Below are 23,487 nucleotides of genomic sequence, written 5' to 3'. Positions count from 1 at the left end.
GGTTAGACAGGTGAGTTGGTTAGACAGGTGAGTTGGTTAGACAGGTGAGGGATGGACAGGTGAGTGGGTTAGACAGGTGAGTGGGTTAGACAGGTGAGTGGGTTAGACAGGTGAGGGATGGACAGGTGAGTTGGTTAGACAGGTGAATAGGTTAGACAGGTGAGGGATGGACAGGTGAGTAGGTTAGACAGGTGAGGGATGGACAGGTGAGTAGGTTAGACAGGTGAGTAGGTTAGACAGGTGAGTTGGTTAGACAGGTGAGTAGGTTAGACAGGTGAGTTGGTGTCAGAGCTGAAGCTGATGTACGCAGATTAAGGAGGGTCATACTAACGTGGGCCGTGAGGCAGAGAGACCACCGCAAAGATACTGTCGCAGGCTGCAGGAGGAGAGGAGAACACTGTGAGAGGAGGAGGAGGAGGAGAGGAGGATGACAGGATGAGGAGGAGAAGGAGGAGGAGGACGAGAGGAGGATGACAGGATGAGGAGGAGGTTGAGAGGAGGAGGAGAGGAAGATGAGAGGAGGAGAAAGAGGAGGATGAGAGGAGGAGAGGATGAGAGGAGTAGGAGAGGAGGAGGATGACAGATTGAGGAAGAGGAGAAGAGAATGATGAGAGTAGGAGGAGAGGAGGAGGAGGATGATGAGAGTAGTAGTAGGAGGAGGAGGATGATGATGAGAGTAGGAGGAGAGGAGGAGGAGGATGATGAGAGTAGGAGTAGGAGGAGGAGGATGATGATGAGAGTAGGAGGAGAGGAGAGGAGGAGGATGATGATGAGAGTAGGAGGAGAGGAGGAGGAGGATGATGAGAGTAGGAGGAGGAGGAGGATGATGAGAGTAGGAGTAGGAGGAGGAGGATGATGATGAGAGTAGGAGGAGAGGAGAGGAGGAGGAGGATGATGAGAGTAGGAGGAGAGGAGGAGGAGAGAAGGCAGAGGAGGATAAGAGGGTGAGAGGATGAGAGGAGTAGGAGGAGAGGAGGAAGATGACAGATTGAGGAAGAGGAGAAGAGGATGATGAGAGTAGGAGGAGAGGAGGAGGAGGAGGATGAGAGTAGGAGTAGGAGGAGGAGGAGGATGATGAGAGTAGGAGGAGAGGAGGAGGATGATGATGAGAGTAGGAGGAGAGGAGGAGGAGAGAAGGCAGAGGAGGATAAGAGGGTGAGAGGAGGAGGAGTAGGAGGAGAGGAGGAAGATGACAGATTGAGGAAGAGGAGAGGAGGATGATGAGAGAAGTAGGAGGAGGAGGATGATGAGAGGAGGAGGAGGAGGAGGAGGAGGAGGAGGAGAACCGGACCGTCTGCAGCTGATCAGATGTTTCAGGGATTTAAACTCGGCTTCATTGAACAGTTAAAGATTTGAAGTGAACAGCTGATCACTGATCTAAAATCAAACAGTTTGATCAGAACACAAACTGAACAGAATCAGCTTGTAGTTTTCAGTTTGAATGTTATTATTAATAATAATATTAATAATTATATTATAATACTATAATAATAATATTATTATGATATAATAATAATAATAATGATAATAATGATAATGCTCCTATCGATCTGTTCCATTGTGCTTGATTCTTAGTTATTGATTGATTAAACTCCTGATCAGCATGAGCTGATTGATATCTACACGTGCAGAGAGATGAAGGTTAGTGCAGGTTAGTCTGAGCTGTTAGTGTCACAACACACCTGAAGGTTCACCTGTTCACACACACGCTGTCAGACCTGTGATTGGTGGGGTGTGAGTGGGCGGGGCTTACTGTCAGACCTGTGATTGGTGGGGTGTGAGTGGGCGGGGCTTACTGTCAGACCTGTGATTGGTGGGGTGTGAGGGGGCGGGGCTTACTGTCAGACCTGTGGTGGGGTATGAGTGGGCGGGGCTTACTGTCAGACCTGTGATTGGTGGGGTGTGAGTGGGCGGGGCTTACTGTCAGACCTGTGATTGGTGGGGTGTGAGGGGGCGGGGCTTACTGTCAGACCTGACTGTGATTGGTGGGGTGTGAGTGGGCGGGGCTTACTGTCAGACCTGACTGTGATTGGTGTGGGTTGTGAGTGGGTGGGGCTTACTGTCAGTCATGCCTGTGATTGGTGGGGTGTGAGTGGGCGGGGCTTACTGTCAGACCTGACTGTGATTGGTGTGGGAGTGTGAGTGGGCGGGGCTTACTGGAGTGGAAGGGGCTGCTGGGCCCCTGCGGCGAGTCGAACACGCTGCCTACGTCTGTGGAGCTGGAGGCGGCTGAGGCAGGGGGCGGAGTCAGCGGCGTGCGGGGGGAGTTGGGGGCGGACACAGCCCCGCCCTCGGCCTCACTGTCAGGGATGCGGCTATAGCTGATCTTCCTCGGCTCGTTCTGCAGCGGCGTCGGGTGACGCATGGTGCCGGGCCTCGCAGAGGTGGGACGGATCCCCGGAGACTTCAGAGGACAGGTGTACTTCTTCACCTGGACGGGGGGGGGGGGAGGGGGGTAAAGATGATCTTCTATCATTACTGCCTCCCTACGGTGTGTTTACTGCTGTCTCCAGCCAGGACCAGCAACTACAGACCAATGTCCAACCTTCCTGTATTAAGATCCTGCACAACCTGTACGATGAACCAGTTACTGAAACAGCTCACATTGTTAAACCTGAGTGTTGTTTTCCACACTGTTGATCACAACATAACATCGACTAAACAGACTGTTTAATAACTGTTTTAGTTTATCTGGACCTGTTCTTCAACGGTTCTCATCACATTTAAAACGAAGAACTTTCCCCGGATCTCTTGGCAACTTCACATCTGAAGAAGTTTCACAACATGTTCTGTGGGGTTCCTCAAGGATCCGGTCTTGGTCCACTGCTATTCAGTCTACACTTGCTCCCTCTTGGTACCATCATACAGAATAAATCCTGCTGTTCCTACGCTGATGACACACAGCTGTACGACAACCTCAGTCCTGTACATGAGCTTCTCAGATGTACTGATGACATCACCACCGGACGTCTCAATACCCTTCACAACTTAAAAAAGAAAAACGAACTGAGCAGGAGATCATTTTGTCTAAAGTACAGTGAGCACGTCAGAAACCTGGCTCTTATTATCGATGCCCATCTTAACTTCCAGCATCACATCAGCGCTGTTACCAAGAAAGAACATCTCCAGACTCAGGAGCTTCCTGTCCCAGTCTGACTGAGAAACTGGTCCATGCATTCATCTCCAGCAGATCAGATTACCGTAAAGCCCTTTTGCAGGACGTCCAGAGAAGACAATGAGTCGGCTCCAGCTCAGAATGTTAACTGGGACGAGGAAAATACACATTTCACCTGTACTGGAATATAGAATTGATCTCAAAGTATTACTGCTGGTGCGGCTCCTACATACATTTCTGACCTGCTCACTGGCTATCAACCAATCAGATCCCTCAGAGCATCAAGCATGTGTCTCCTGAAAACCACCTGATGACCTGAGATCTGCTGTAACTGTAGCGTCTTCTAAAAGCAGTCTTTAAACATGTGTGAGCTCCTCCTCCTCCTCCTCTTCCTCTGTATGCATTCATGTCCCATTAATGCATGGTACATGGTGCCCTGAGATGACTTCTTCCTATAAATAAAACTGACTTGACTGGAGTCAGTGTGTGAGCGCTGTAGCAGGAATAGGACAGTATGTATGTGTGTGTGCTTTGTATGCGTGGCTGAGAGATTATTTTATTTATGTGTTTTCTATCTCATTAGTTTAATATTTCCTATGTTTTACTGTCAAGCATATTGAGCTTACCTGTGTATGAAATGTGCTGTATAAAAGCAGGCCAGCAGGCCGGAGGCACTACAAGTGATTAACAACATTAATCAAACAGGTAAAAATGAGCCGTAGGAGCCAACAAACAGCTGACCAGTGACCTTCTCCGCCTCACCTAACTGGAACATACCATTCACTCAGGTTACCATGGCTACACAAAATAACATACAGAACAACATTAATGTACAATCACAGCTGTGAGAGTTTTATCCTTCCGACCTGCCCCAACATCACAAAACTTAAAGACAACACAACAATACCTCATCAGAACTATTCCCTGAGAGGAGTCCTGCAGGCGACCCGAACCACTCGTTCAGGAATTGTGGCTCAAAATCTTTTCGTTAATTTCCGTCTCGGTTAGTGAGTTCAGTGCTGCCCCCTGCTGGCCACTCTTCTCTTCTTTACGTCTGATCGGATTCAAATGGAAACCTTTTCACCCAGCTTTACATCAGGAAGTCCAGCTGCTCCTTAAACTACTGCGTGATGTCAGAATCAGCAGCAGGTAGATTTAAGCTACTGCAAGTCTTTAACCAGCATCTCTTTGGTAGGTTTGTCTATGCAAAGTTATATCGTATGACTACTTTTACTTATTTTAGTTCATTAAGTGTGGTCATGGCGGCTGGCTTCTAAAGTAGCTCGAGCTGTGGTTGTGCAGTGAGCTTGCATGAAAAACTTCTCCAGGACTAAAAGACTCTGTTGTTTTCTTCCAGGTATGTAACCTGCAGAGGTGAGTCTAAAGCTGAGTACACAAGTACTAAAGTACACAAACAAACAAACAAGATGATGACAAACCGTGTCGCTCTAAGCTAGAAAACACTGCCAACAGACGATTCTAGAGAACAGCAACAAGCACGACATGAATCTCTATGATACAGAACAATAACTTATCATTAAATGACTGTAATAGTGTAACAACGGTAATAAATGAACACAGTGGCTCGCTCTCTTACTGCTCCATTACTGTCATTCTCTTGTTTGTCGTTATCTGAAAACCAATTTAAAAAGAACCCAAACAGTGAACTTTCAGAGAGGAAACAGGAAGTCTCATCGATCACTTTGTGTCGTTGCCATGGTGATACTTACAAATCGAGGTAATGAGCGGGCGTTTCGAGGTTCGATCTCCAGAGATTTGTTGAACAGGTGATCTGCAAAGTCTTTCTCTGACATGTCCTCCATCGGGTTCAGGTTCTCGAAGAACTTCTGCTCCACAGAACACAGAACACATTGATCAGCTGTTACCTGAGCGGCTCATTAAACACAACAGGAAACAGGAAACGGGAAACGGGAGGTGAAGTCAGACTGACCCTGATGTCACCCTCCACTCTCAGACAGTACGGCTGGTTCTGGTACTGTTGGATCTCTCCGGTGATCTCGGCGACCTTCCTCCTCTTGCTGAAGTTAATCAGGTCTTTACCGTGTCGGCGCAGGAAGTCGGGGTTTCCCTCCTCTGTCTTCAGGATGTTGGTCAGGTAGATTCCTGTCAGACACACAGACTCGTTATTTAACCTCTGACCCCTCAGACTGCTGGACAGCTGACAGATGATCTGTTGGATCGTACCAAAGAAAGGGACACAGGGGGGGTTGATGGAGCGCAGCTTGGCCAAATACTTCTTGTAGTGATCTTCACTCAGCTCGTGAGCTTCCTCCAGGATCTTCCTCTGCCGACTCGGGATTTGCTGGAAACAAAAGCAAAATTAAGAACCTAAACATCAACTTTTATCCAGATGATGATGTAATGTAAAGTTCTGAGGTAGTGCTGAGCACAGGATCGGGTACTGGTGTTAGTATACGTGGTGTTGGTACCTCAAAGGTGTGGTCCAGTCTGTAGACCGGTGAGGAGTTCATGGCACTGACCACCTCCAGAACTCCATTGAAGTTGTTGAGTTCCTGAAAGACCTGCAGGATCTCGATGATCCGAGACACCACGGCCACTCGTTCCTCCAGGTTCTCCGTCTCTACGATACACCTGCAGAGAGGAACACACCTGAGTCTGCAGGTAACAGCTCCTGAAGGGTCCAGTCCCCCCACCCAGTTAGATAGCTAGAGGTGTGTGTGGTTCCAAGGTTCCAGTTGGACGTCCGGTTCTAATAACGTTGGAGGTTGAGGTCAAATCAGGTGGAGTCAAGGTCGAATCAGGTGGAGTCAGGTCGAATCAGGTGGAGTCAGGTCGAATCAGGTGGAGTCAGGTCGAATCAGGTGGAGTCAAGGTTGAGTCAAGTGGAGTCAAGGTCGAGTCAGGTCGAATCAGGTCAAATCAGGTGGAGTCAGGTCGAATCAGGTCAAATCAGGTGGAGTCAGGTCGAATCAGGTCAAATCAGGTCGAATCAGGTGGAGTCAGGTGGAGTCAGGTCGAATCAGGTGGAGTCAAGGTCGAATCAGGTGGAGTCAGGTGGAGTCAGGTGGAGTCAAGGTCGAATCAGGTGGAGTCAAGGTCGAATCAGGTGGAGTCAGGTGGAGTCAGGTGGAGTCAAGGTCGAATCAGGTGGAGTCAAGGTCGAATCAGGTGGAGTCAGGTGGAGTCAAGGTCGAATCAGGTCGAATCAGGTCGAATCAGGTGGAGTCAAGGTCAAATCAGGTCGAATCAGGTCGAATCAGGTGGAGTCAGGTGGAGTCAGGTGGAGTCAAGGTCGAATCAGGTGGAGTCAGGTGGAGTCAAGGTCGAATCAGGTCGAATCAGGTCGAATCAGGTCGAATCAGGTGGAGTCAAGGTCGAATCAGGTGGAGTCAGGTGGAGTCAAGGTCAGATTCAGTAGATTCGAGTCGAGTTAATTCAGGTTTAAGTTGAGTTGAGTCAAACATACAGCTACGGTTCGCTGTGAGGGACAAACTTATCACCAACTGTGTCATATAGAACTGAATGAGTTCTAATACAGTTTAAGGTTGTAACGCTGATTAAAGCTGCGACACTGAGGAGCCGTGGCTAGTTCCATTCTTCCATTTTGTGGCGGGTGGAGGATGGTGTGTGGTGATGTCAGAGTGATGTCAGAGTGATGTCAGAGCGAGTTCTTACTTTTCGAACCACAGGGTGAGGTTGGTGGTGTGGCGGATCATCCTCAGCAGGTTGGGCGAGTGGATCTCTTTGTCCTCTTTGGTCCAGACGCTGCCCACCAGCTCCGACGGCTGCACCGCCCTGCGGGTGGAGGTCAGGGGTCAGAGGTCAGAACTCAGAGCCCTCGGCGCCCGTCTGAACTCTGACCTCCGAGTTGTGTGCGTTACCTGTAGAAGTCGGACTCGAGCAGGGTGAGCTGTCGGGCGATCTCGATGGGGTGGAGGGTCATGAGGTCGAACTGCTCGGTGTTTCCCGGTTTACAGATGTGCCACTCGATGGGAGGAGGAGAGTTCTGGAAGGTGATGCTGTGACTGGGAACGCTCACCTGCACCTGTTTCTTCCTCTGGATGATCTTTGTGATTGACTCCACCCACTTCCTCATCGCCTTACCTGAGAGAGAGTGAGAAGAGCGCACACACACACAGTCTAAAAGCTTCGTCTACAGAGCTGAGAAACGGTTTGACTCTGGTGTTCAGACGGGTTCGTACCTCTGACTGAAGCGATGAAAGCCTCCAGGCGTCTCAGCAGGTGAGCGTCTCTCTCAAAGTCGTAGAAGTGATGCTCCACCCAGTGACGACACACGTTCAGCACTCTGCAGGTCACAGAGAAGCTTACAAACATCTTACAGTCACATCTTCATCATTTAAAAGAATCTTTTTTGCTGTTTAGTTAAAATCGTCTTCTGTTTCTTTCAGCGTCACTGTGAGTTCAGATGGAGTAAATATTAGAGGCGGCACGACTGCAGACAAAGTCACTTAGAGACATGATTGGAGGAGAATTAGCTTGTGTGGTGTGAAGTGATGTGAAGACGAGTTGATGTGAGCTGAAAACCTTCCTTTTCTCTCCAGTTTGGTAATCCTGCAGCCCTGTTTAAAAACTCTGAATGTGTTTGTGCAGATAAGCTAACAGATAGAAAACTATACAAACAAGACACTGTAGAAGTACCTTTACAGGCTTAAAATCAGTAGGAAAGTTAAATATATTTATTATATTCTATTTATATATTGTTTAAAACACATACAGCACAGAACTTTTACCCATGGTCTTAAATGAAAACATTCAAGATGACCGACGTTTCAATAAAATCTTAAAATATATAAAATATTCAAATTGTCAAATTAAATTCCACTATGAGGCCTGATACCTTAAACACAGTAGTGAATGAAACAGCTTCTGTCCACATCATCAAAACCTGATGATAACTTAGAAACATGAACACACGTCTCGTCCTGCAGCTTGTTGAACGAGCCACCAAACAAACATTCACCGCTAGCGTCAGTTAGCAGCTAGATGCTAGTTAGCTGCTCAGCTGCAGCACATCAAACATCATGTAAACAAACCTACAGACGTCACTTCGGACCCGTCAGACGCTGGTTTGATCGTTGCTCTTCTAAATCCTTGTTAGCGACGCGCTGTCTGTCCATGACTCGTACTTACAGCAGTTTGTTTACTTTGTCTAAATGACACATTAAATTTTACAGTTAATCTGCGGTTCACATGCGTGCCGAACTGTGGGAGGGATCCGTACGGATCACGGATGAACTACATTCCGTTGTAGGAATTAATCTGTAGATTGTTGGTTGATCAATAGAATCGTGTGTGTCGACCGTGCAGACTGACTGCAGTGAGTGAAACCTGCCAGCAGGTGGCGTCTGTACCTGAGCTGCACCGGCTGCACAAACTCTTTCCGGAAGCGTTTGAGTTCAGCGCTGAGCGGCTGTTCTCCTCCCTCCATCTGATCCGCCTCGTTGGGCCTCGGCTCCGGGATCTCAAACCTCAAACAAAAACCACAGATGATTATTTTCTGCTGTTTTAGCTCTTATTGTTTTATTATTCAGTCAGACACGGACTGTGTCTCCATGCTGATAAAGAAATCGACATAGTGGATTTTATACTGATATAAGAATGTTGTCAATAAACCAAAGTGATCAGTTTTCACTGTAATCAATAACAGTGAACATGGGAGAGTTTAGTGAAAAGACATCAGTAAAGGTGAGTGAATCAATAATTATTGATCTAAACCGTGTCAAACCACCTGCACCTGTGTGGGTGCCGGTGCAGCATTCTGATTGGTCCCTGTGAGGTTGGACAGGTGAGCTCACCTTTCCATGAGCAGGTCCAGCAGCTCCTGAGGTTTACAGAACGATCTGTAGGTGGTCAGAAATGTTCGGACAAAGTTTGGATCTGAGGAAGTAAACAGAGCAAGAGCTGATCAGAGACGATCAATAACCTCCGATCACTTGTCACCTGTTTCATCCAGGTGATCATCCAGTGTCACCTGTCTGTGGCCTCACCTGTCACCTGTCTGTGGCCTCACCTGTCACCTGTCTGTGGCCTCAACTGTCACCTGTCACCTGTCTGTGGCCTCACCTGTCTGTGGCCTCACCTGTCTGTGGCCTCACCTGTCACCTGTCTACAGCCTCACCTGTCACCTGTCTGTGGCCTCACCTGTCTGTGGCCTCACCTGTCTGTGGCCTCACCTGTCACCTGTCTACAGCCTCACCTGTCACCTGTCTACAGTCTCACCTGTCACCTGTCTGTGGCCTCACCTGTCACCTGTCTGTGGCCTCACCTGTCTACAGTCTCACCTGTCACCTGTCTGTGGCCTCACCTGTCACCTGTCTGTGGCCTCACCTGTCACCTGTCTGTGGCCTCACCTGTCTGTGGCCTCACCTGTCTGTGGCCTCATCTGTCAGCTGGAATTGTTTCTGTGTCTGGACCAAAGTGTTCAGGTGTCTTCATCAGGCTCCGCCTCTCAGGGAGCAAAAACAAAACTTTTTTCTCACAGTCCTGAACCGACACACTGATGATGTCACTCACTGCTTTAACGACTGTGATCTGATAGGCCGGTGATGCTGACATCATCACTGTGAAAACACTGAGAGGAAACGAGAGGAGACGCCTCGCTAACAATCAGTCAGGAAACACACACACAGCGTCCTGAAATAGAAGCCCCTCCCTGCTGAGAGGTCACACACACACGCGCGTGTGTGTGTGTGTGTGTGTGTGTGTGTGTGTGTGTGTGTGTGTGTGTGGTCTAGACAGGAAACACCTTTTTCCCTTCTAATACTCGTCTGAACACACACACACACACACACACACACACACACACACACACACGTTCTTCTTTACATGTGAGGACCTTCACTGATCAAACTTCACGTCTAAACTCATTACAGACGTCCTGATCAGATCATAATAATCAATACCATCTAAAATAAACCTGATCAGATGGATCTTTTCTGTCACTGTGAATGTGCAGAAATGATTTAACGGAGTTTATCAGTGATGAGTTCTTCAGATGTGACCAGAGAGACGGTTTGTAAACTGAACTGATCACAACTACAGATGTTGATCGATTCATATTTTATATGATCAATGTCGGCTTAAATAAACCTGATCAGATGGATCTTTAGTGCTGAGACATCCTGAGGGTCACTTTGAGCTCAGATCAGCTGATTAACCTTCAAGCTGTGAGTCACCTGATGACAAAATGAAAGTGGAACAAAGATCCTCTGTGAAGGAAGAGGCTCCACTCTGTAACACTGCTGTACAACCAGAGTAGTAACACTGTAATACAGTCAACTTATCAGATCAGACTGGATATCAGAAGATCATCAATATTTAATAATCAATAGTTGACAGGGACGTCACGACCTCAGACAGAGTTCAGAGGTCAGTGAGCAGCAGATTTAATGTCCTCGTGTGTGAGGTGTGGCTGCAGCTACAGTCCATCTAAGGACCAATCAGTGGACAGGACTCTGATTGGTCAGATGGTCTGACAGCGATGCCAGAGGCTCAGAATATTACCCAGAATCCCCAGAAGAGTGACCTTTGAGACGAGATTTATTTGTCCAGAAATAGCCTCTTTCTTTCAGAATGAGAGCTTGAGGCAGCGGATCAGATTCAAGTCTCTGATTCACAGCTGATCAATCATCTACAGCTGGAACAAAACATCTTATTGATTAAACAACTGATCAATTAAGTGACAAAATATCTGACAGATGAATCAGTGATGAAGATAACAGTTAACACCTGAGTGACATCGCGTCTCACCTGCGTACATGTGGAAGGTAAGCCTCTCGATCAGCTTCAGGACCGTCCCTGCTTTGATGATCGGGATCCCGGACTTGGACTGGACGTTCTCCTCAAACACGACGTTCTGCTCGGAGTCGGGTTCTGCGAAGCGGTACACCTCGGCGCCCGGCAGCCTCATCTGCTCCTCCTTCTCCTCCTGCAGCATGGCTGAGTCCAGCATGCGCTCCAGCGTGCTGCGGTACTGCAGCGAGATCAGCGCCGCCATCCAGCCGTTCTTCTCCTCGGCGGACTTGGCGGCGAACACCACGCTGTTCCCGTCCTTCAGGATGATCTCAAAGGCGTGGCGGTACTCGCCCTCCTTGTCATCCTTGTCATTGATCTGCACTTTGCGCATGAAGAACTTCTCCTTCAGCCGGTACTCTGCGGTGGAGCCGGCGCCGGGCAACCGCGGCGGGCCGTGATTGGACTTGCAGCAGATCATCAAGCCGTCGAACAGGAAAATGTGGCGCTCGTGTTTGGCGCCCACGCGGGTCAGCGTGCCTTCCATGATGAACTCGTTGCAGCACTGGCCGATGTCCTTCCCCTCCCAGCCGTCGATGTTCTTCTGGATCTCGTTCATCTTCTTGATGGCCAGGTGCTTCCCCTTCATCTGATGGCTGTAGAAACGACACGCCGACTCGCTGCAGACCACAGAAGAAGAGTGAGAGGACAGAAGAAGAAGACAGTCAGGCACGAAGGACAGTCAGGACTCAGAGACTCGAGTCAACAGACCGGATACAAGTTCAGATTTGTGTTAGTGCTACGAGCTGATCCCAGTCTTACTAGGACGGACAGATCACACCTGATCTTCACCTGATCTTCACCTGATCTTCACCTGATCTTCACCTGATCACCACCTGATCACCACCTGATCTTCACCTGATCTTCACCTGATCACCACCTGATCACCACCTGATCTTCACCTGATCTTCACCTGATCTTCAACTGATCTTCACCTGATCTTCACCTGATCTTCAACTGATCATCACCTGATCTTCGCCTGATCCTCACCTGATCATCACCTGATCTTCACCTGATCACCACCTGATCTTCACCTGATCTTCACCTGATCTTCACCTGATCACCACCTGATCTTCACCTGATCACCACCTGATCTTCACCTGATCTTCACCTGATCATCACCTGATCTTCGTCTGATCCTCACCTGATCATCACCTGATCATCACCTGATCTTCACCTGATCACCACCTGATCTTCACCTGATCTTCACCTGATCTTCACCTGATCTTCACCTGATCACCACCTGATCTTCACCTGATCTTCACCTGATCTTCAACTGATCATCACCTGATCTTCGCCTGATCATCACCTGATCATCACCTGATCCTCAGGTGGATCTCAGCTACCTGTTACAGATGAGTGTCATCAGTCTGTGAGCTCAGACAGGAGATCTACAGATCCACAGATTTAATCTCAAACTGGATCTCTGGATCTCTTTGCCCTGGGTTTAGTCAGGCTACATACAGGTTGACGGGAACTGCAGACATGAACCTCCTCTGTATATTATAGTTAGAAAACAATTTGATTTATTCTTCTTTAGATAAGGCAGCACATACAGAATATTGATGACAGTATCAGGTCTCGATCAGTGAAACTACACATGGTTTTAAGGAGGATTAGTGTAGAAATGATTCAGTAATCATTTGAATAATAATTTGTCTGTTAACAACTAATTTCATATATACGTAAAACTCAAGGTCCACTTACTACCTTTAGCTGAGAGCTGTGGAAAGATTCTTCCACCTCAGCTGAGTGGATTCAGACTGTTTCATTTCAGGGTGAACTGTTCCTTTAATTCATCATTGGGTTGGTTTTCTACACGTCTATCATGTGACAGCAGAGTGAGTTCTGATTGGACGACGTTTTTCGGGGTCTGTACAAACCAGCGTGGCTGCTGTGGTGGCAGGAAGACCTCGACGTCAGCTCGGACAAACGGGACTGTTAAAGACACAGTGACAACACCTGACTGTGACATCATCACCTACAGTTACCTGCCGCTCCGTGACATCATCATGTTTGGCAGCATGTTTAGATATTTACTGTAACTATAGTAACTGGTTGATCAGATGTACACGTGTTCGTGGTGATGAAGGACCTGATCACATGATCACTTCACTGATGGTTTGATCTGCACGTGAAGAAATATAAAAACATCGGTTACACTTTCAGATGTCACTTCATGATCAGAAATCCATCAGATCTCTGAGGTGCAGACGATACCAGACTGTCACCATGTTCCACGATAACCATATAGAACAACAATACATGATAAATCACAGAGAAATCATCTACAATGTATCACCATCTGTAACTAAAGAAGAAACCATCAGATGATGCTTGTTAATAACCAGTTCATTAGTTTCACAGACGAGCCTCTGAACTGTGAAGCTGAAGGTAACGTGAGGGTTTATGGGAGTCTGGTGTGTTCAACGCACAATATGTCATTTCAGCTGCTAGGCGTCTCAATCAAAACAATAACAAAAGACGGAGTGTGATGATGGTGTGAAGTAGCAAGGGATCATGGGAGTTGTTGTCTTCGTTGTTAAATAACCAGCTTGGGACGTTTTTCCACAGAGGTCTCCTCCTCTCCAGAACAAACCGACCCGCAGATTACAGGTAAAAACACTGAATAAAGCTGTTTCACCAAAAAAAATCAGTGTTTCTCCGACGATGTTCGGTGACCACCAGACTTCCTGGAGGGGCTGTTAGCCGAGCTGCTGCTAACGTTTGTCCAGTTTATTTCTCTGATAACTTAAGATCCAGACGTCCAATGACTAAAATCCTTCTTCCAGCTAAAAGATATAGTTAAAAACCACCTAAATTTATCATGAAAATGTGGCTTAAAACTGAATAAAAGTCCATTTATAACAGTTTGTGTGGAACAACCACAACGCTGATGTATTATCTTGTATGTGTGTAAGCTCTTTGGTAGACGCCATTGTAGCGGACAAACACAGCGCCGCCGTATGCATCTGGTGCGTGTTTACTCTTTGGTAGAGGAGGTATGACGCCATCGACAGGCGACCAAATGAAACGGTCCGTTACTTTGATTAAATTACAGATTTCTCTGAGTTTGAAAATGCACAACTCAACAACATATTTAACACAGGTCTAGTTGTTTTTAGACGTTTTAATGTGGAATAATTACAGATTACAGCTTTAACTCAGAGACGGTTCCGCTGGGCCGTGCTTACCACCAGCATGTCAAACATCAGGAGAAGTAATGGAGCAATATATTCAGTCTGGACGTGAAACATGAATGCAGCTTCAGTCCAATAATAATTAATAACACCATATTTTGCTCCGTGCGTCTGCACGTCAACATGGACGGTTGGCATCTGTACGAGCAGCCGTGCTTCTCCTTCTGTTGCCATGGAGATACGAGATACGGCTCTTATTAAATCATTCTCAATAAAATGAGGAGGGTAGTGGGAGGCTGCTCAATCAATTCTGAGTGTATGTTAAAAATATTGATACTTGGCGCCAGTGTATTGATAACATATCACAAGTAGAAATATTGCAAAATATCACAATATCAATATATTGGTTTTTTGTCTCACTCCTACCTCCCAAGAAACACTTGAGACAACCTGAACCTGTCTGACTACAGGCGCCTGAGCAGTGGAGTAAATACGTCTCCATTATTTAATCAGGGGGAGCAAAGTTATGGTTTTCCCACTTTTTGTCTTTTTAAAATTAAACTTATCACCATATAGTCTCCACAATCAGGTGATTATATTCAAGCATCCCATTTAAATAATCGTAATAAAAAATGTGATGTTTTGGGACCGTTTGAGTTGGTTCAGTCCAACCTGTGACAGAGCAAACAAGCAGTCAGATGTTCTGCAGTGGAAAGTAACTTGTTCAGACTTCTGCTAAATATTCTGCTTTACTTTCGTTCTAGTCAGACTTTGGATGGAATTATTTTTAAATATGATGACGTTTTGTGTAATATGTAATGATCTCTCATCAGGCTAAATGAGAGCTGCTAGTTTATTAGTCTAGTCCTCAACTAAAATGACCCTTTTAAGTCTTTAGGAGCTAAAATCACCTTCTGAGTTGTGCATTAAAATAGTTCTTGACTTGAGATAATGTTCTGATTATTCATTCCTGTATAACGTTACAGCTCCATCAGCTGGTGGTGCTAATCGCTCCGCTAGAACCTGTGTGCAGTTAGATGGTTTCAGTCATCCAAACTGTTTGTATGTTGCTGCCAGACATTGAAGATGGTCACAGCAACCCTCAGCTTTAACATTGTTTAACCAGGTTCAATTATACAAATCATATTGTGATGTGTTGTAAGATTATTTCATTGATATAAATTGTTTGTCCTTGTTTGACCTTGAAGACGTTCTAGTAGCCTGCAAACAGCTAACATTTTAGGCTACATAATGTTTTTATGAATACAATGTCAAATATGAAACAGTCAGTCTTCTAATGTTGTGTTCACACCAAACACAGATTACATATAAAGTCAACTGTACATTGACTGGGTGACGCAAATAACACAACGCGAAATTGGCGCCGTGAATGACGCATATTTCGTGTATTCACAAGTGTTGAAAATATTCAACTTCAGCAAAACTTTTGCGCGTCTCATGGATCTGGATCTGGACCGGGGGATTCAGCTGCGCGGCTGCCGTCAGACAGCGGACCACCACATGAGTCACACCGGATCCTGCTGTAATCCAGAGCCGTTTACCGGCGGGAGGAGTTTATCTTTTTAACTTTTAAACTAATTTATCTTCACTTTCGCATCTCAACCCAACCGGAGCTGACACCAGAGTCACCCCCATCCACCCCCCCCCTGCTGCTGCTGTCATCAATAACAACCTAAATGCCTGTGACTTTACATCATTTTAAATTTAAACTAGTTGATATCTATGTGTTTAAAGGTGTCGCTGGAGCAGCTACAATGCTAACGTAGCTCTGATCGATCCAAACAAATTCAGAAAATAAGCATTTTAAAAGTAAAAGACTTGTTGTCTTGTGGACAGACCTGACAGGATGAATCAGCATCATGTTGTATTATTTCGGCATCCTTTTGATAAGTTTATTTTGGGCTCATACCGCTTTAAGGCCTGTAGTTGTCGTCTGGGTAGTGTAGTAAATAAACAGATTTTTGGGGGGAATTTAGTGTGACAGGTTAATGTAGTTTATCACAGCAAAACCAACAGAGGAGTGGATGTATTTGATGTATTTCTCAGTGTTTACAGTGTCGGTATGAATGTTGTTAGCAGGCAGGCTGAGCTTCATTAACATCACTACATACATAATAATCACTTCCTGTCCTGATCCACCCAGTTATACACTGTTCTGATGCAGTCTTAGTTGTCATAGCAACCTCAATCTAACTCATCTAGACTAGAGCAGGTGGCTGTTGGTGACTTACTCCAAGAGGTCAACTGGTGTAGAAATGCACCCTAACCCTCCCCCATTTTAAAACATAACCAGGCACCTGTGTGTACAACTCTACCTACATCAGTGAGACTTTGATCATTTGATCCCTGATCAGATCTAATTGATCTTTGTGAGTAAGAACTGTGAAGGTGATCAAACTTTTAGTCCATAAATGTATTTGTGATTGTTAATGGTCAGCTGTTAGTTTGCTGCCTAACTGTTATTGTTGTAACTAAACTGCTTAAGTGAACTTCTTCTTCTTCTTCTGGTGTTTTTGTAACTGATTTGACTTCACTGACATGAAGCAAGGATATTAGATTGTCCTAGAACGCACCGTCAGCCTGCTGTCAGGTGTATCAGCAGGTAACATACAGCCGTCAGCCTGCTGTCAGGTGTATCAGCAGGTAACATACAGCCGTCAGCCTGCTGTCAGGTGTATCAGCAGGTAACATACAGCCGTCAGCCTGCTGTCAGGTGTATCAGCAGGTAACAGACTCAAACATACAGCCGTCAGCCTGCTGTCAGGTGTATCAGCAGGTAACATACAGCCGTCAGCCTGCTGTCAGGTGTATCAGCAGGTAACAGACTCAAACATACAGCCGTCAGCCTGCTGCTGTTGCAGTTTCAGTCGCTCTGCAGCAGCTAATCAGTTTACAACATAAACCCCTGAGGTATGCCAGCAGACCACTGTTTCACAACCAATCCTACTGCTCCGTCAGCCTCCATCACTAAACAACACACAGCCTCCGTCAGACAACAACAACAACCTCCAACTATCTCCTACAGCCTCAAACAGCCGCCATCTTTCTCCATCTACCACGAACACATAACAGCAACACTCAGAGAAACATATGAAGAAACTGAAGTCACGTACGTCCTCATATCCACTTGCCAATCATCCAATCATCTGTCCTCTTCTTCTCCTTCTTCTTCTTCTCCTTCTTCTTCTCCTTCTTCTTCTTCTCCTTCTTCTTCTCCTTCTTCTTCAGGTGTTCAGACGTTTGAAGTGTAAAACGTGCAGAATAACGAGCAGCAGGTTTCCTCTCCGAGTTCTTTTCTTTCTAACACAGAACAATAAGCAGCAGAGCAGCACCGCCCAGCTGCTGACGCTACTTCCTTCTCACAACACCACTCTGACCCCCCCCACACCTCCACCCTCCTCCGACCTATGACCCTAACACCCCCCCCCGCCACACTCTATTTTAGTCCAGAGGGAAACAGGGAGGATGGGAGGAGTCCAGAGAGAGTGTTGCTCTCTTTGTTCTGCTGAAGCTGCTCTGTGTGTTCACTGAGAATATTTCTGTGTTCTTTATTCTTATAAAACATTCTAACTTTCACTTTATAGAACATTTAATCTGTAAATCTGTCTGTTCTCCGTCTACTGCAAGTCACACGAGTCACTTTCATCTACTCACACACTTTAAAAACAACTCGTCTGTCAGATTATTTCCCTGCTGCTGAGTCTCAGAGGATTTAATGTTATATATATACACATGGGTGACAGTGTCAGGTGGAGGTGAAAGGTGGAGGTGATGGGACATGTGTCGGGTGGAGGTGATGGGTGGAGGTGATGGGACATGTGTCAGGTGGAGGTAACGGGTGAAGGTGAAAGGTGTAGGTGATGGAACATGTGTCAGGTGGAGGTGATGGGTGGAGGTGAAAGGTGGAGGTGATGGGTGAAGGTGAAAGGTGGAGGTGATGGGTGGAGGTGAAAGGTGGAGGTGATGGGTGGAGGTGAACGGTGGGGGTGATGGAACATGTGTCAGGTGGAGGTGATGGGTGGAGGTGAAAGGTGGAGGTGATGGGTGGAGGTGAAAGGTGGAGGTGATGGAACATGTGTCAGGTGGAGGTGATGGGTGGAGGTGAAAGGTGGAGGTGATGGAACATGTGTCAGGTGGAGGTGATGGGTGGAGGTGAAAGGTGGAGGTGATGGGTGGAGGTGAAAGGTGGAGGTGATGGAACATGTGTCAGGTGGAGGTGATGGGTGGAGGTGAAAGGTGGAGGTGATGGGTGGAGGTGAAAGGTGGAGGTGATGGGTGAAGGTGAAAGGTGGAGGTGATGGGTGGAGGTGAAAGGTGGAGGTGATGGGTGGAGGTGAAAGGTGGAGGTGATGGGTGAAGGTGAAAGGTGGAGGTGATGGGACATGTGTCGGGTGGAGGTGATGGGTGGAGGTGATGGGACATGTGTCGGGTGGAGGTGATGGGTGGAGGTGAAAGGTGGAGGTGATGGGTAGAGGTGAAAGGTGGAGGTGATGGGACATGTGTCGGGTGGAGGTGATGGGTGGAGGTGATGGGACATGTGTCGGGTGGAGGTGATGGGTGGAGGTGAAAGGTGGAGGTGATGGGTAGAGGTGATGGAGGTAGGTGTCAGGTAGAGGTAATGGGGGCAGGTGTCAGGTAGAGGTGATGGAGCAGGTGTCAGGTGGAGGTGATGGGGGCAGGTGTCAGGTAGAGGTAATGGGGGTAGGTGTCAGGTGGAGGTGATGGGGGTAGGTGTCAGGTGGAGGTGATGGGGGCAGGTGTCAGGTAGAGGTGATGGGGGTAGGTGTCAGGTGGAGGTGATGGGGGTAGGTGTCAGGTGGAGGTGATGGGGGCAGGTGTCAGGTGGAGGTGATGGAGGTAGGTGTCAGGGGGAGGTGATGGGGGTAGGTGTCAGGGGGAGGTGATGGGGGTAGGTGTCAGGTGGAGGTGATGGGGGCAGGTGTCAGGTAGAGGTGATGGGGGCAGGTGTCAGGTGGAGGTGATGGAGGTAGGTGTCAGGGGGAGGTGATGGGGGTAGGTGTCAGGGGGAGGTGATGGGGGTAGGTGTCAGGTGGAGGTGATGGAGCAGGTGTCAGGTAGAGGTGATGGAGGTAGGTGTCAGGTAGAGGTGATGGGGGCAGGTGTCAGGTGGAGGTGATGGAGGTAGGTGTCAGGGGGAGGTGATGGGGGTAGGTGTCAGGTGGAGGTGATGGAGCAGGTGTCAGGTAGAGGTGATGGGGGCAGGTGTCAGGTGGAGGTGATGGAGCAGGTGTCAGGTAGAGGTGATGGGGGCAGGTGTCAGGTGGAGGTGATGGAGCAGGTGTCAGGTAGAGGTGATGGGGGCAGGTGTCAGGTGGAGGTGATGGAGCAGGTGTCAGGTAGAGGTGATGGGGGTATGTGTCAGGTGGAGGTGTCAGGTGGAGGTGATGGGGGCAGGTGTCAGGTGGAGGTGATGGAGCAGGTGTCAGGTAGAGGTGATGGGGGCAGGTGTCAGGTGGAGGTGATGGAGCAGGTGTCAGGTAGAGGTGATGGGGGTAGGTGTCAGGTGGAGGTGATGGAGCAGGGTGGAGCAGGAGGCGGGTGTAGAGACGTACCTGAGCCTCCTCTTGGCCAGGCTCCTGGAGCAGATCCTCTCCATGCTGCTCTGCAGGTTGAGCAGAGCTGTGATGGCCTGTTTCAGACACTCCTTATCCTCCTCATCCTCACTCTTCTCCTCCAGTTGCTACGGAAACACAGAGGGGGGGTTATCAGCTCTATCAGCTCTATTAGCTTTATTAGCTCTATCAGCTCTATTAGCTTTATTAGCTTTATTAGCAGCCTGCTGAAGCTTGTTTGTTTTTTAGTCCCTGCAGGATTTCAACAGTTTTTGTGATTATTATATTTTGCAGTAATACACTTTACAATGTTTTATTTGCACTTTTTTGCAGTAAAACTGGGAAAAAACTGCAACTGTTCATTCATTAAAAATGTAACAAAATAAACGATACTCAAATAATCTGAACCATATAGTGTCTGCAAACAATATAACTAAATTAAATTACATCTACATATTTACATATTTACATATTTACATAACTACAATAACAAAAAGTCTATTTTGGCTCAAACAAAAGGAAAATAATGAGACTTTTTGCTGCCAAGAGTCAGAAATACAGAACCAGGCCAGGTAGGCTGCAGGACCAGAACCAGGACCTGGGTATAACCAGGTGAACAGATTTTGGTCTGAGGTCCTGTGTCCTGTTTCTTCAGAGTCCAGGATCAGAACCGGATCAGGATAAATCCCCCCCCCCCTCCCCCCCTCAGCCCTGAATAATCTGCAGAACATGACTGGACTCTTTCAGAGGTTTAACAACAAAGCAGCTTAAGTCCTGGTCCTGCAGCTGCAGGGTCCTGGTCTGACTTCTGTACCTGTCTGTCAATGTGAGAGAGACAGCTGCATCCAATCATCTGCCTGGAAATCTGCAGGTGGGCAGGGCTACACCTGGACATCTCGATCACTGATTGGTTGTTTTTGTTTTGAAGAGACACAGATCAAACTTCAGCCAATGAGACGTCTGTATGAAATGTGCGGTGCATGTTATACGTTGCTGCACAGGCGTTGTGCAGGTGTTGTTAAGATGATGTGCAGGTGTTATTAAGGTGTTGTACAGGTGTTATTAAGGTGTGCAGATGTTGTACAGGTGTTATTAAGGTGTGCAGGTGTTATTAAGGTGTGCAGGTGTTGTACAGGTGTTATTAAGGTGTGCAGGTGTTATTAAGGTGTGCAGATGTTGTACAGGTGTTATTAAGGTGTGCAGGTGTTGTACAGGTGTTATTAAGGTGTGCAGGTGTTATTAAGGTGTGCAGATGTTGTACAGGTGTTATTAAGGTGTGCAGGTGTTAAGGTGTTGTACAGGTGTTATTAAGGTGTGCAGGCGTTATTAAGGTGTTGTGCAGGTGTTATTAAGGTGTTGTACAGGTGTTATTAAGGTGTGCAGATGTTGTACAGGTGTTATTAAGGTGTTGTGCAGGTGTTATTAAGGTGTGCAGATGTTGTACAGGTGTTATTAAGGTGTTGTACAGGTGTTATTAAGGTGTTGTACAGGTGTTATTAAGGTGTGCAGGTGTTGTACAGGTGTTAAGGTGTGCAGATGTTGTGCAGGTGTTATTAAGGTGTTGTACAGGTGTTATTAAGGTGTGCAGATGTTGTACAGGTGTTATTAAGGTGTGCAGGCGTTATTAAGGTGTTGTGCAGGTGTTATTAAGGTGTGCAGATGTTGTGCAGGTGTTATTACGGTGTTGTGCAGGTGTTATTAAGGTGTGCAGATGTTGTACAGGTGTTATTAAGGTGTGCAGATGTTGTACAGGTGTTATTAAGGTGTGCAGATGTTGTACAGGTGTTATTAAGGTGTTGTACAGGTGTTATTAAGGTGTGCAGATGTTGTACAGGTGTTAAGGTGTGCAGATGTTGTGCAGGTGTTATTAAGGCGTTGTGCAGGTGTTATTAAGGTGTTGTGCAGGTGTTAAGGTGTTGTACAGGTGTTAAGGTGTTGTACAGGTGTTATTAAGGTGTGCAGGCGTTATTAAGGTGTTGTGCAGGTGTTATTAAGGTGTGCAGATGTTGTGCAGGTGTTATTAAGGTGTTGTACAGGTGTTATTAAGGTGTGCAGGCGTTATTAAGGCGTTGTACAGGTTATATTAAGGCGGTGTACAGGTGTTATTAAGGTGTGCAGGTGTTATTAAGGTGTGCAGGTGTTATTAAGGTGTGCAGGTGTTATTAAGGTGTTGTACAGGCGTTATTAAGGTATTGTACAGGTGTTATTAAGGTGTTGTACAGGTGTTATTAAGGTGTTGTACAGGTGTTATTAAGGTGTTGTACAGGTGTTATTAAGGTGTGCAGGTGTTATTAAGGTGTGCAGGTGTTATTAAGGTGTTGTACAGGTGTTATTAAGGTGTGCAGGCGTTATTAAGGTGTTGTACAGGTGTTATTAAGGTGTTGTACAGGCGTTATTAAGGTGTTGTACAGGCGTTATTAAGGTGTTGTACAGGTGTTATTAAGGTGTTGTACAGGTGTTATTAAGGTGTTGTACAGGTGTTATTAAGGTGTGCAGGTGTTATTAAGGTGTGCAGGTGTTATTAAGGTGTTGTACAGGTGTTATTAAGGTGTTGTACAGGTGTTATTAAGGTGTGCAGGCGTTATTAAGGTGTTGTACAGGCGTTATTAAGGTGTTGTACAGGCGTTATTAAGGTGTTGTACAGGTGTTATTAAGGTGTTGTACAGGTGTTATTAAGGTGTTGTACAGGTGTTATTAAGGTGTGCAGGTGTTATTAAGGTGTGCAGGTGTTATTAAGGTGTTGTACAGGTGTTATTAAGGTGTGCAGGCGTTATTAAGGTGTTGTGCAGGTGTTATTAAGGCGGTGTACAGGTGTTATTAAGGTGTGCAGGTGTTATTAAGGTGTGCAGGTGTTATTAAGGTGTTGTGCAGGTGTTATTAAGGTGTTGTGCAGGTGTTATTAAGGTGTTGTACAGGTGTTATTAAGGTGTGCAGGCGTTATTAAGGTGTTGTGCAGGTGTTATTAAGGTGTTGTGCAGGTGTTATTAAGGTGTTGTACAGGTGTTATTAAGGTGTGCAGGTGTTATTAAGGTGTGCAGGTGTTATTAAGGTGTTGTGCAGGTGTTATTAAGGTGTTGTACAGGTGTTATTAAGGTGTGCAGGCGTTAAGGTGTTGTGCAGATGTTAAGGTGTTGTACAGGCGTTATTAAGGTGTTGTGCAGGTGTTATTAAGGCGGTGTGCAGGTGTTATTAAGGTGTGCAGATGTTGTACAGGCGTTATTAAGGTGTGCAGGTGTTATTAAGGTGTTGTGCAGGTATTATTAAGGCGTTGTGCAGGTGTTAAGGTGTTGTGCAGGCGTTATTAAGGTGTTGTGCAGGTGTTATTAAGGTGTTGTACAGGTGTTATTAAGGTGTGCAGGTGTTATTAAGGTGTTGTACAGGTGTTATTAAGGTGTGCAGGTGTTATTAAGGTGTTGTACAGGTGTTATTAAGGTGTACAGGTGTTATTAAGGTGTGCAGATGTTGTGCAGGTGTTATTAAGGTGTTGTACAGGTGTTATTAAGGTGTGCAGGTGTTATTAAGGTGTTGTGCAGGCGTTATTAAGGTGTTGTACAGGCGTTATTAAGGTGTTGTACAGGCGTTATTAAGGTGTTGTACAGGTGTTATTAAGGTGTTGTACAGGTGTTATTAAGGTGTGCAGGTGTTATTAAGATGATGTGCAGGTGTTATTAAGGTGTGCAGGTGTTATTAAGGTGTGCAGATGTTGTGCAGGTGTTATTAAGGTGTTGTACAGGTGTTATTAAGGTGTGCAGGTGTTATTAAGGTGTTGTACAGGTGTTATTAAGGTGTGCAGGTGTTATTAAGGTGTTGTACAGGTGTTATTAAGGTGTGCAGGTGTTATTAA

At 46.5% G+C, this 23,487-nt stretch overlaps 1 protein-coding gene across 2 annotated transcripts in view; it reads right to left on the bottom strand.

Moving 5' to 3' along the window:
- Positions 1 to 23,487, bottom strand: part of LOC137180451 (son of sevenless homolog 1-like) — a 44,006-nt gene that overhangs the window by 5,387 nt on the left and 15,132 nt on the right. The window contains exons 9-21 of one of the 2 annotated variants that reach the window (XM_067585831.1): positions 19,644 to 19,771; positions 10,868 to 11,529; positions 8,914 to 8,995; positions 8,470 to 8,586; positions 7,300 to 7,403; positions 6,979 to 7,201; positions 6,773 to 6,892; positions 5,566 to 5,728; positions 5,321 to 5,438; positions 5,067 to 5,239; positions 4,846 to 4,962; positions 2,158 to 2,431; positions 332 to 376 (exon numbers count right to left, since the gene is read on the bottom strand). In XM_067585831.1, coding sequence (XP_067441932.1) covers positions 332 to 376; positions 2,158 to 2,431; positions 4,846 to 4,962; positions 5,067 to 5,239; positions 5,321 to 5,438; positions 5,566 to 5,728; positions 6,773 to 6,892; positions 6,979 to 7,201; positions 7,300 to 7,403; positions 8,470 to 8,586; positions 8,914 to 8,995; positions 10,868 to 11,529; positions 19,644 to 19,771 — 2,326 coding nt within the window. The remainder of the gene's footprint in view (positions 1 to 331; positions 377 to 2,157; positions 2,432 to 4,845; positions 4,963 to 5,066; positions 5,240 to 5,320; positions 5,439 to 5,565; positions 5,729 to 6,772; positions 6,893 to 6,978; positions 7,202 to 7,299; positions 7,404 to 8,469; positions 8,587 to 8,913; positions 8,996 to 10,867; positions 11,530 to 19,643; positions 19,772 to 23,487) is intronic. The other variant, XM_067585829.1, reaches the window with a different exon arrangement.

Source organism: Thunnus thynnus, chromosome 3, assembly GCF_963924715.1.
Source record: "Thunnus thynnus chromosome 3, fThuThy2.1, whole genome shotgun sequence".
In the NCBI taxonomy this organism is placed as follows: Eukaryota; Metazoa; Chordata; class Actinopteri; order Scombriformes; family Scombridae; genus Thunnus; species Thunnus thynnus.
The sequence above is the reverse complement of the archived record's forward strand: the minus strand, read 5'-3'. Positions and strand labels throughout refer to the sequence as shown.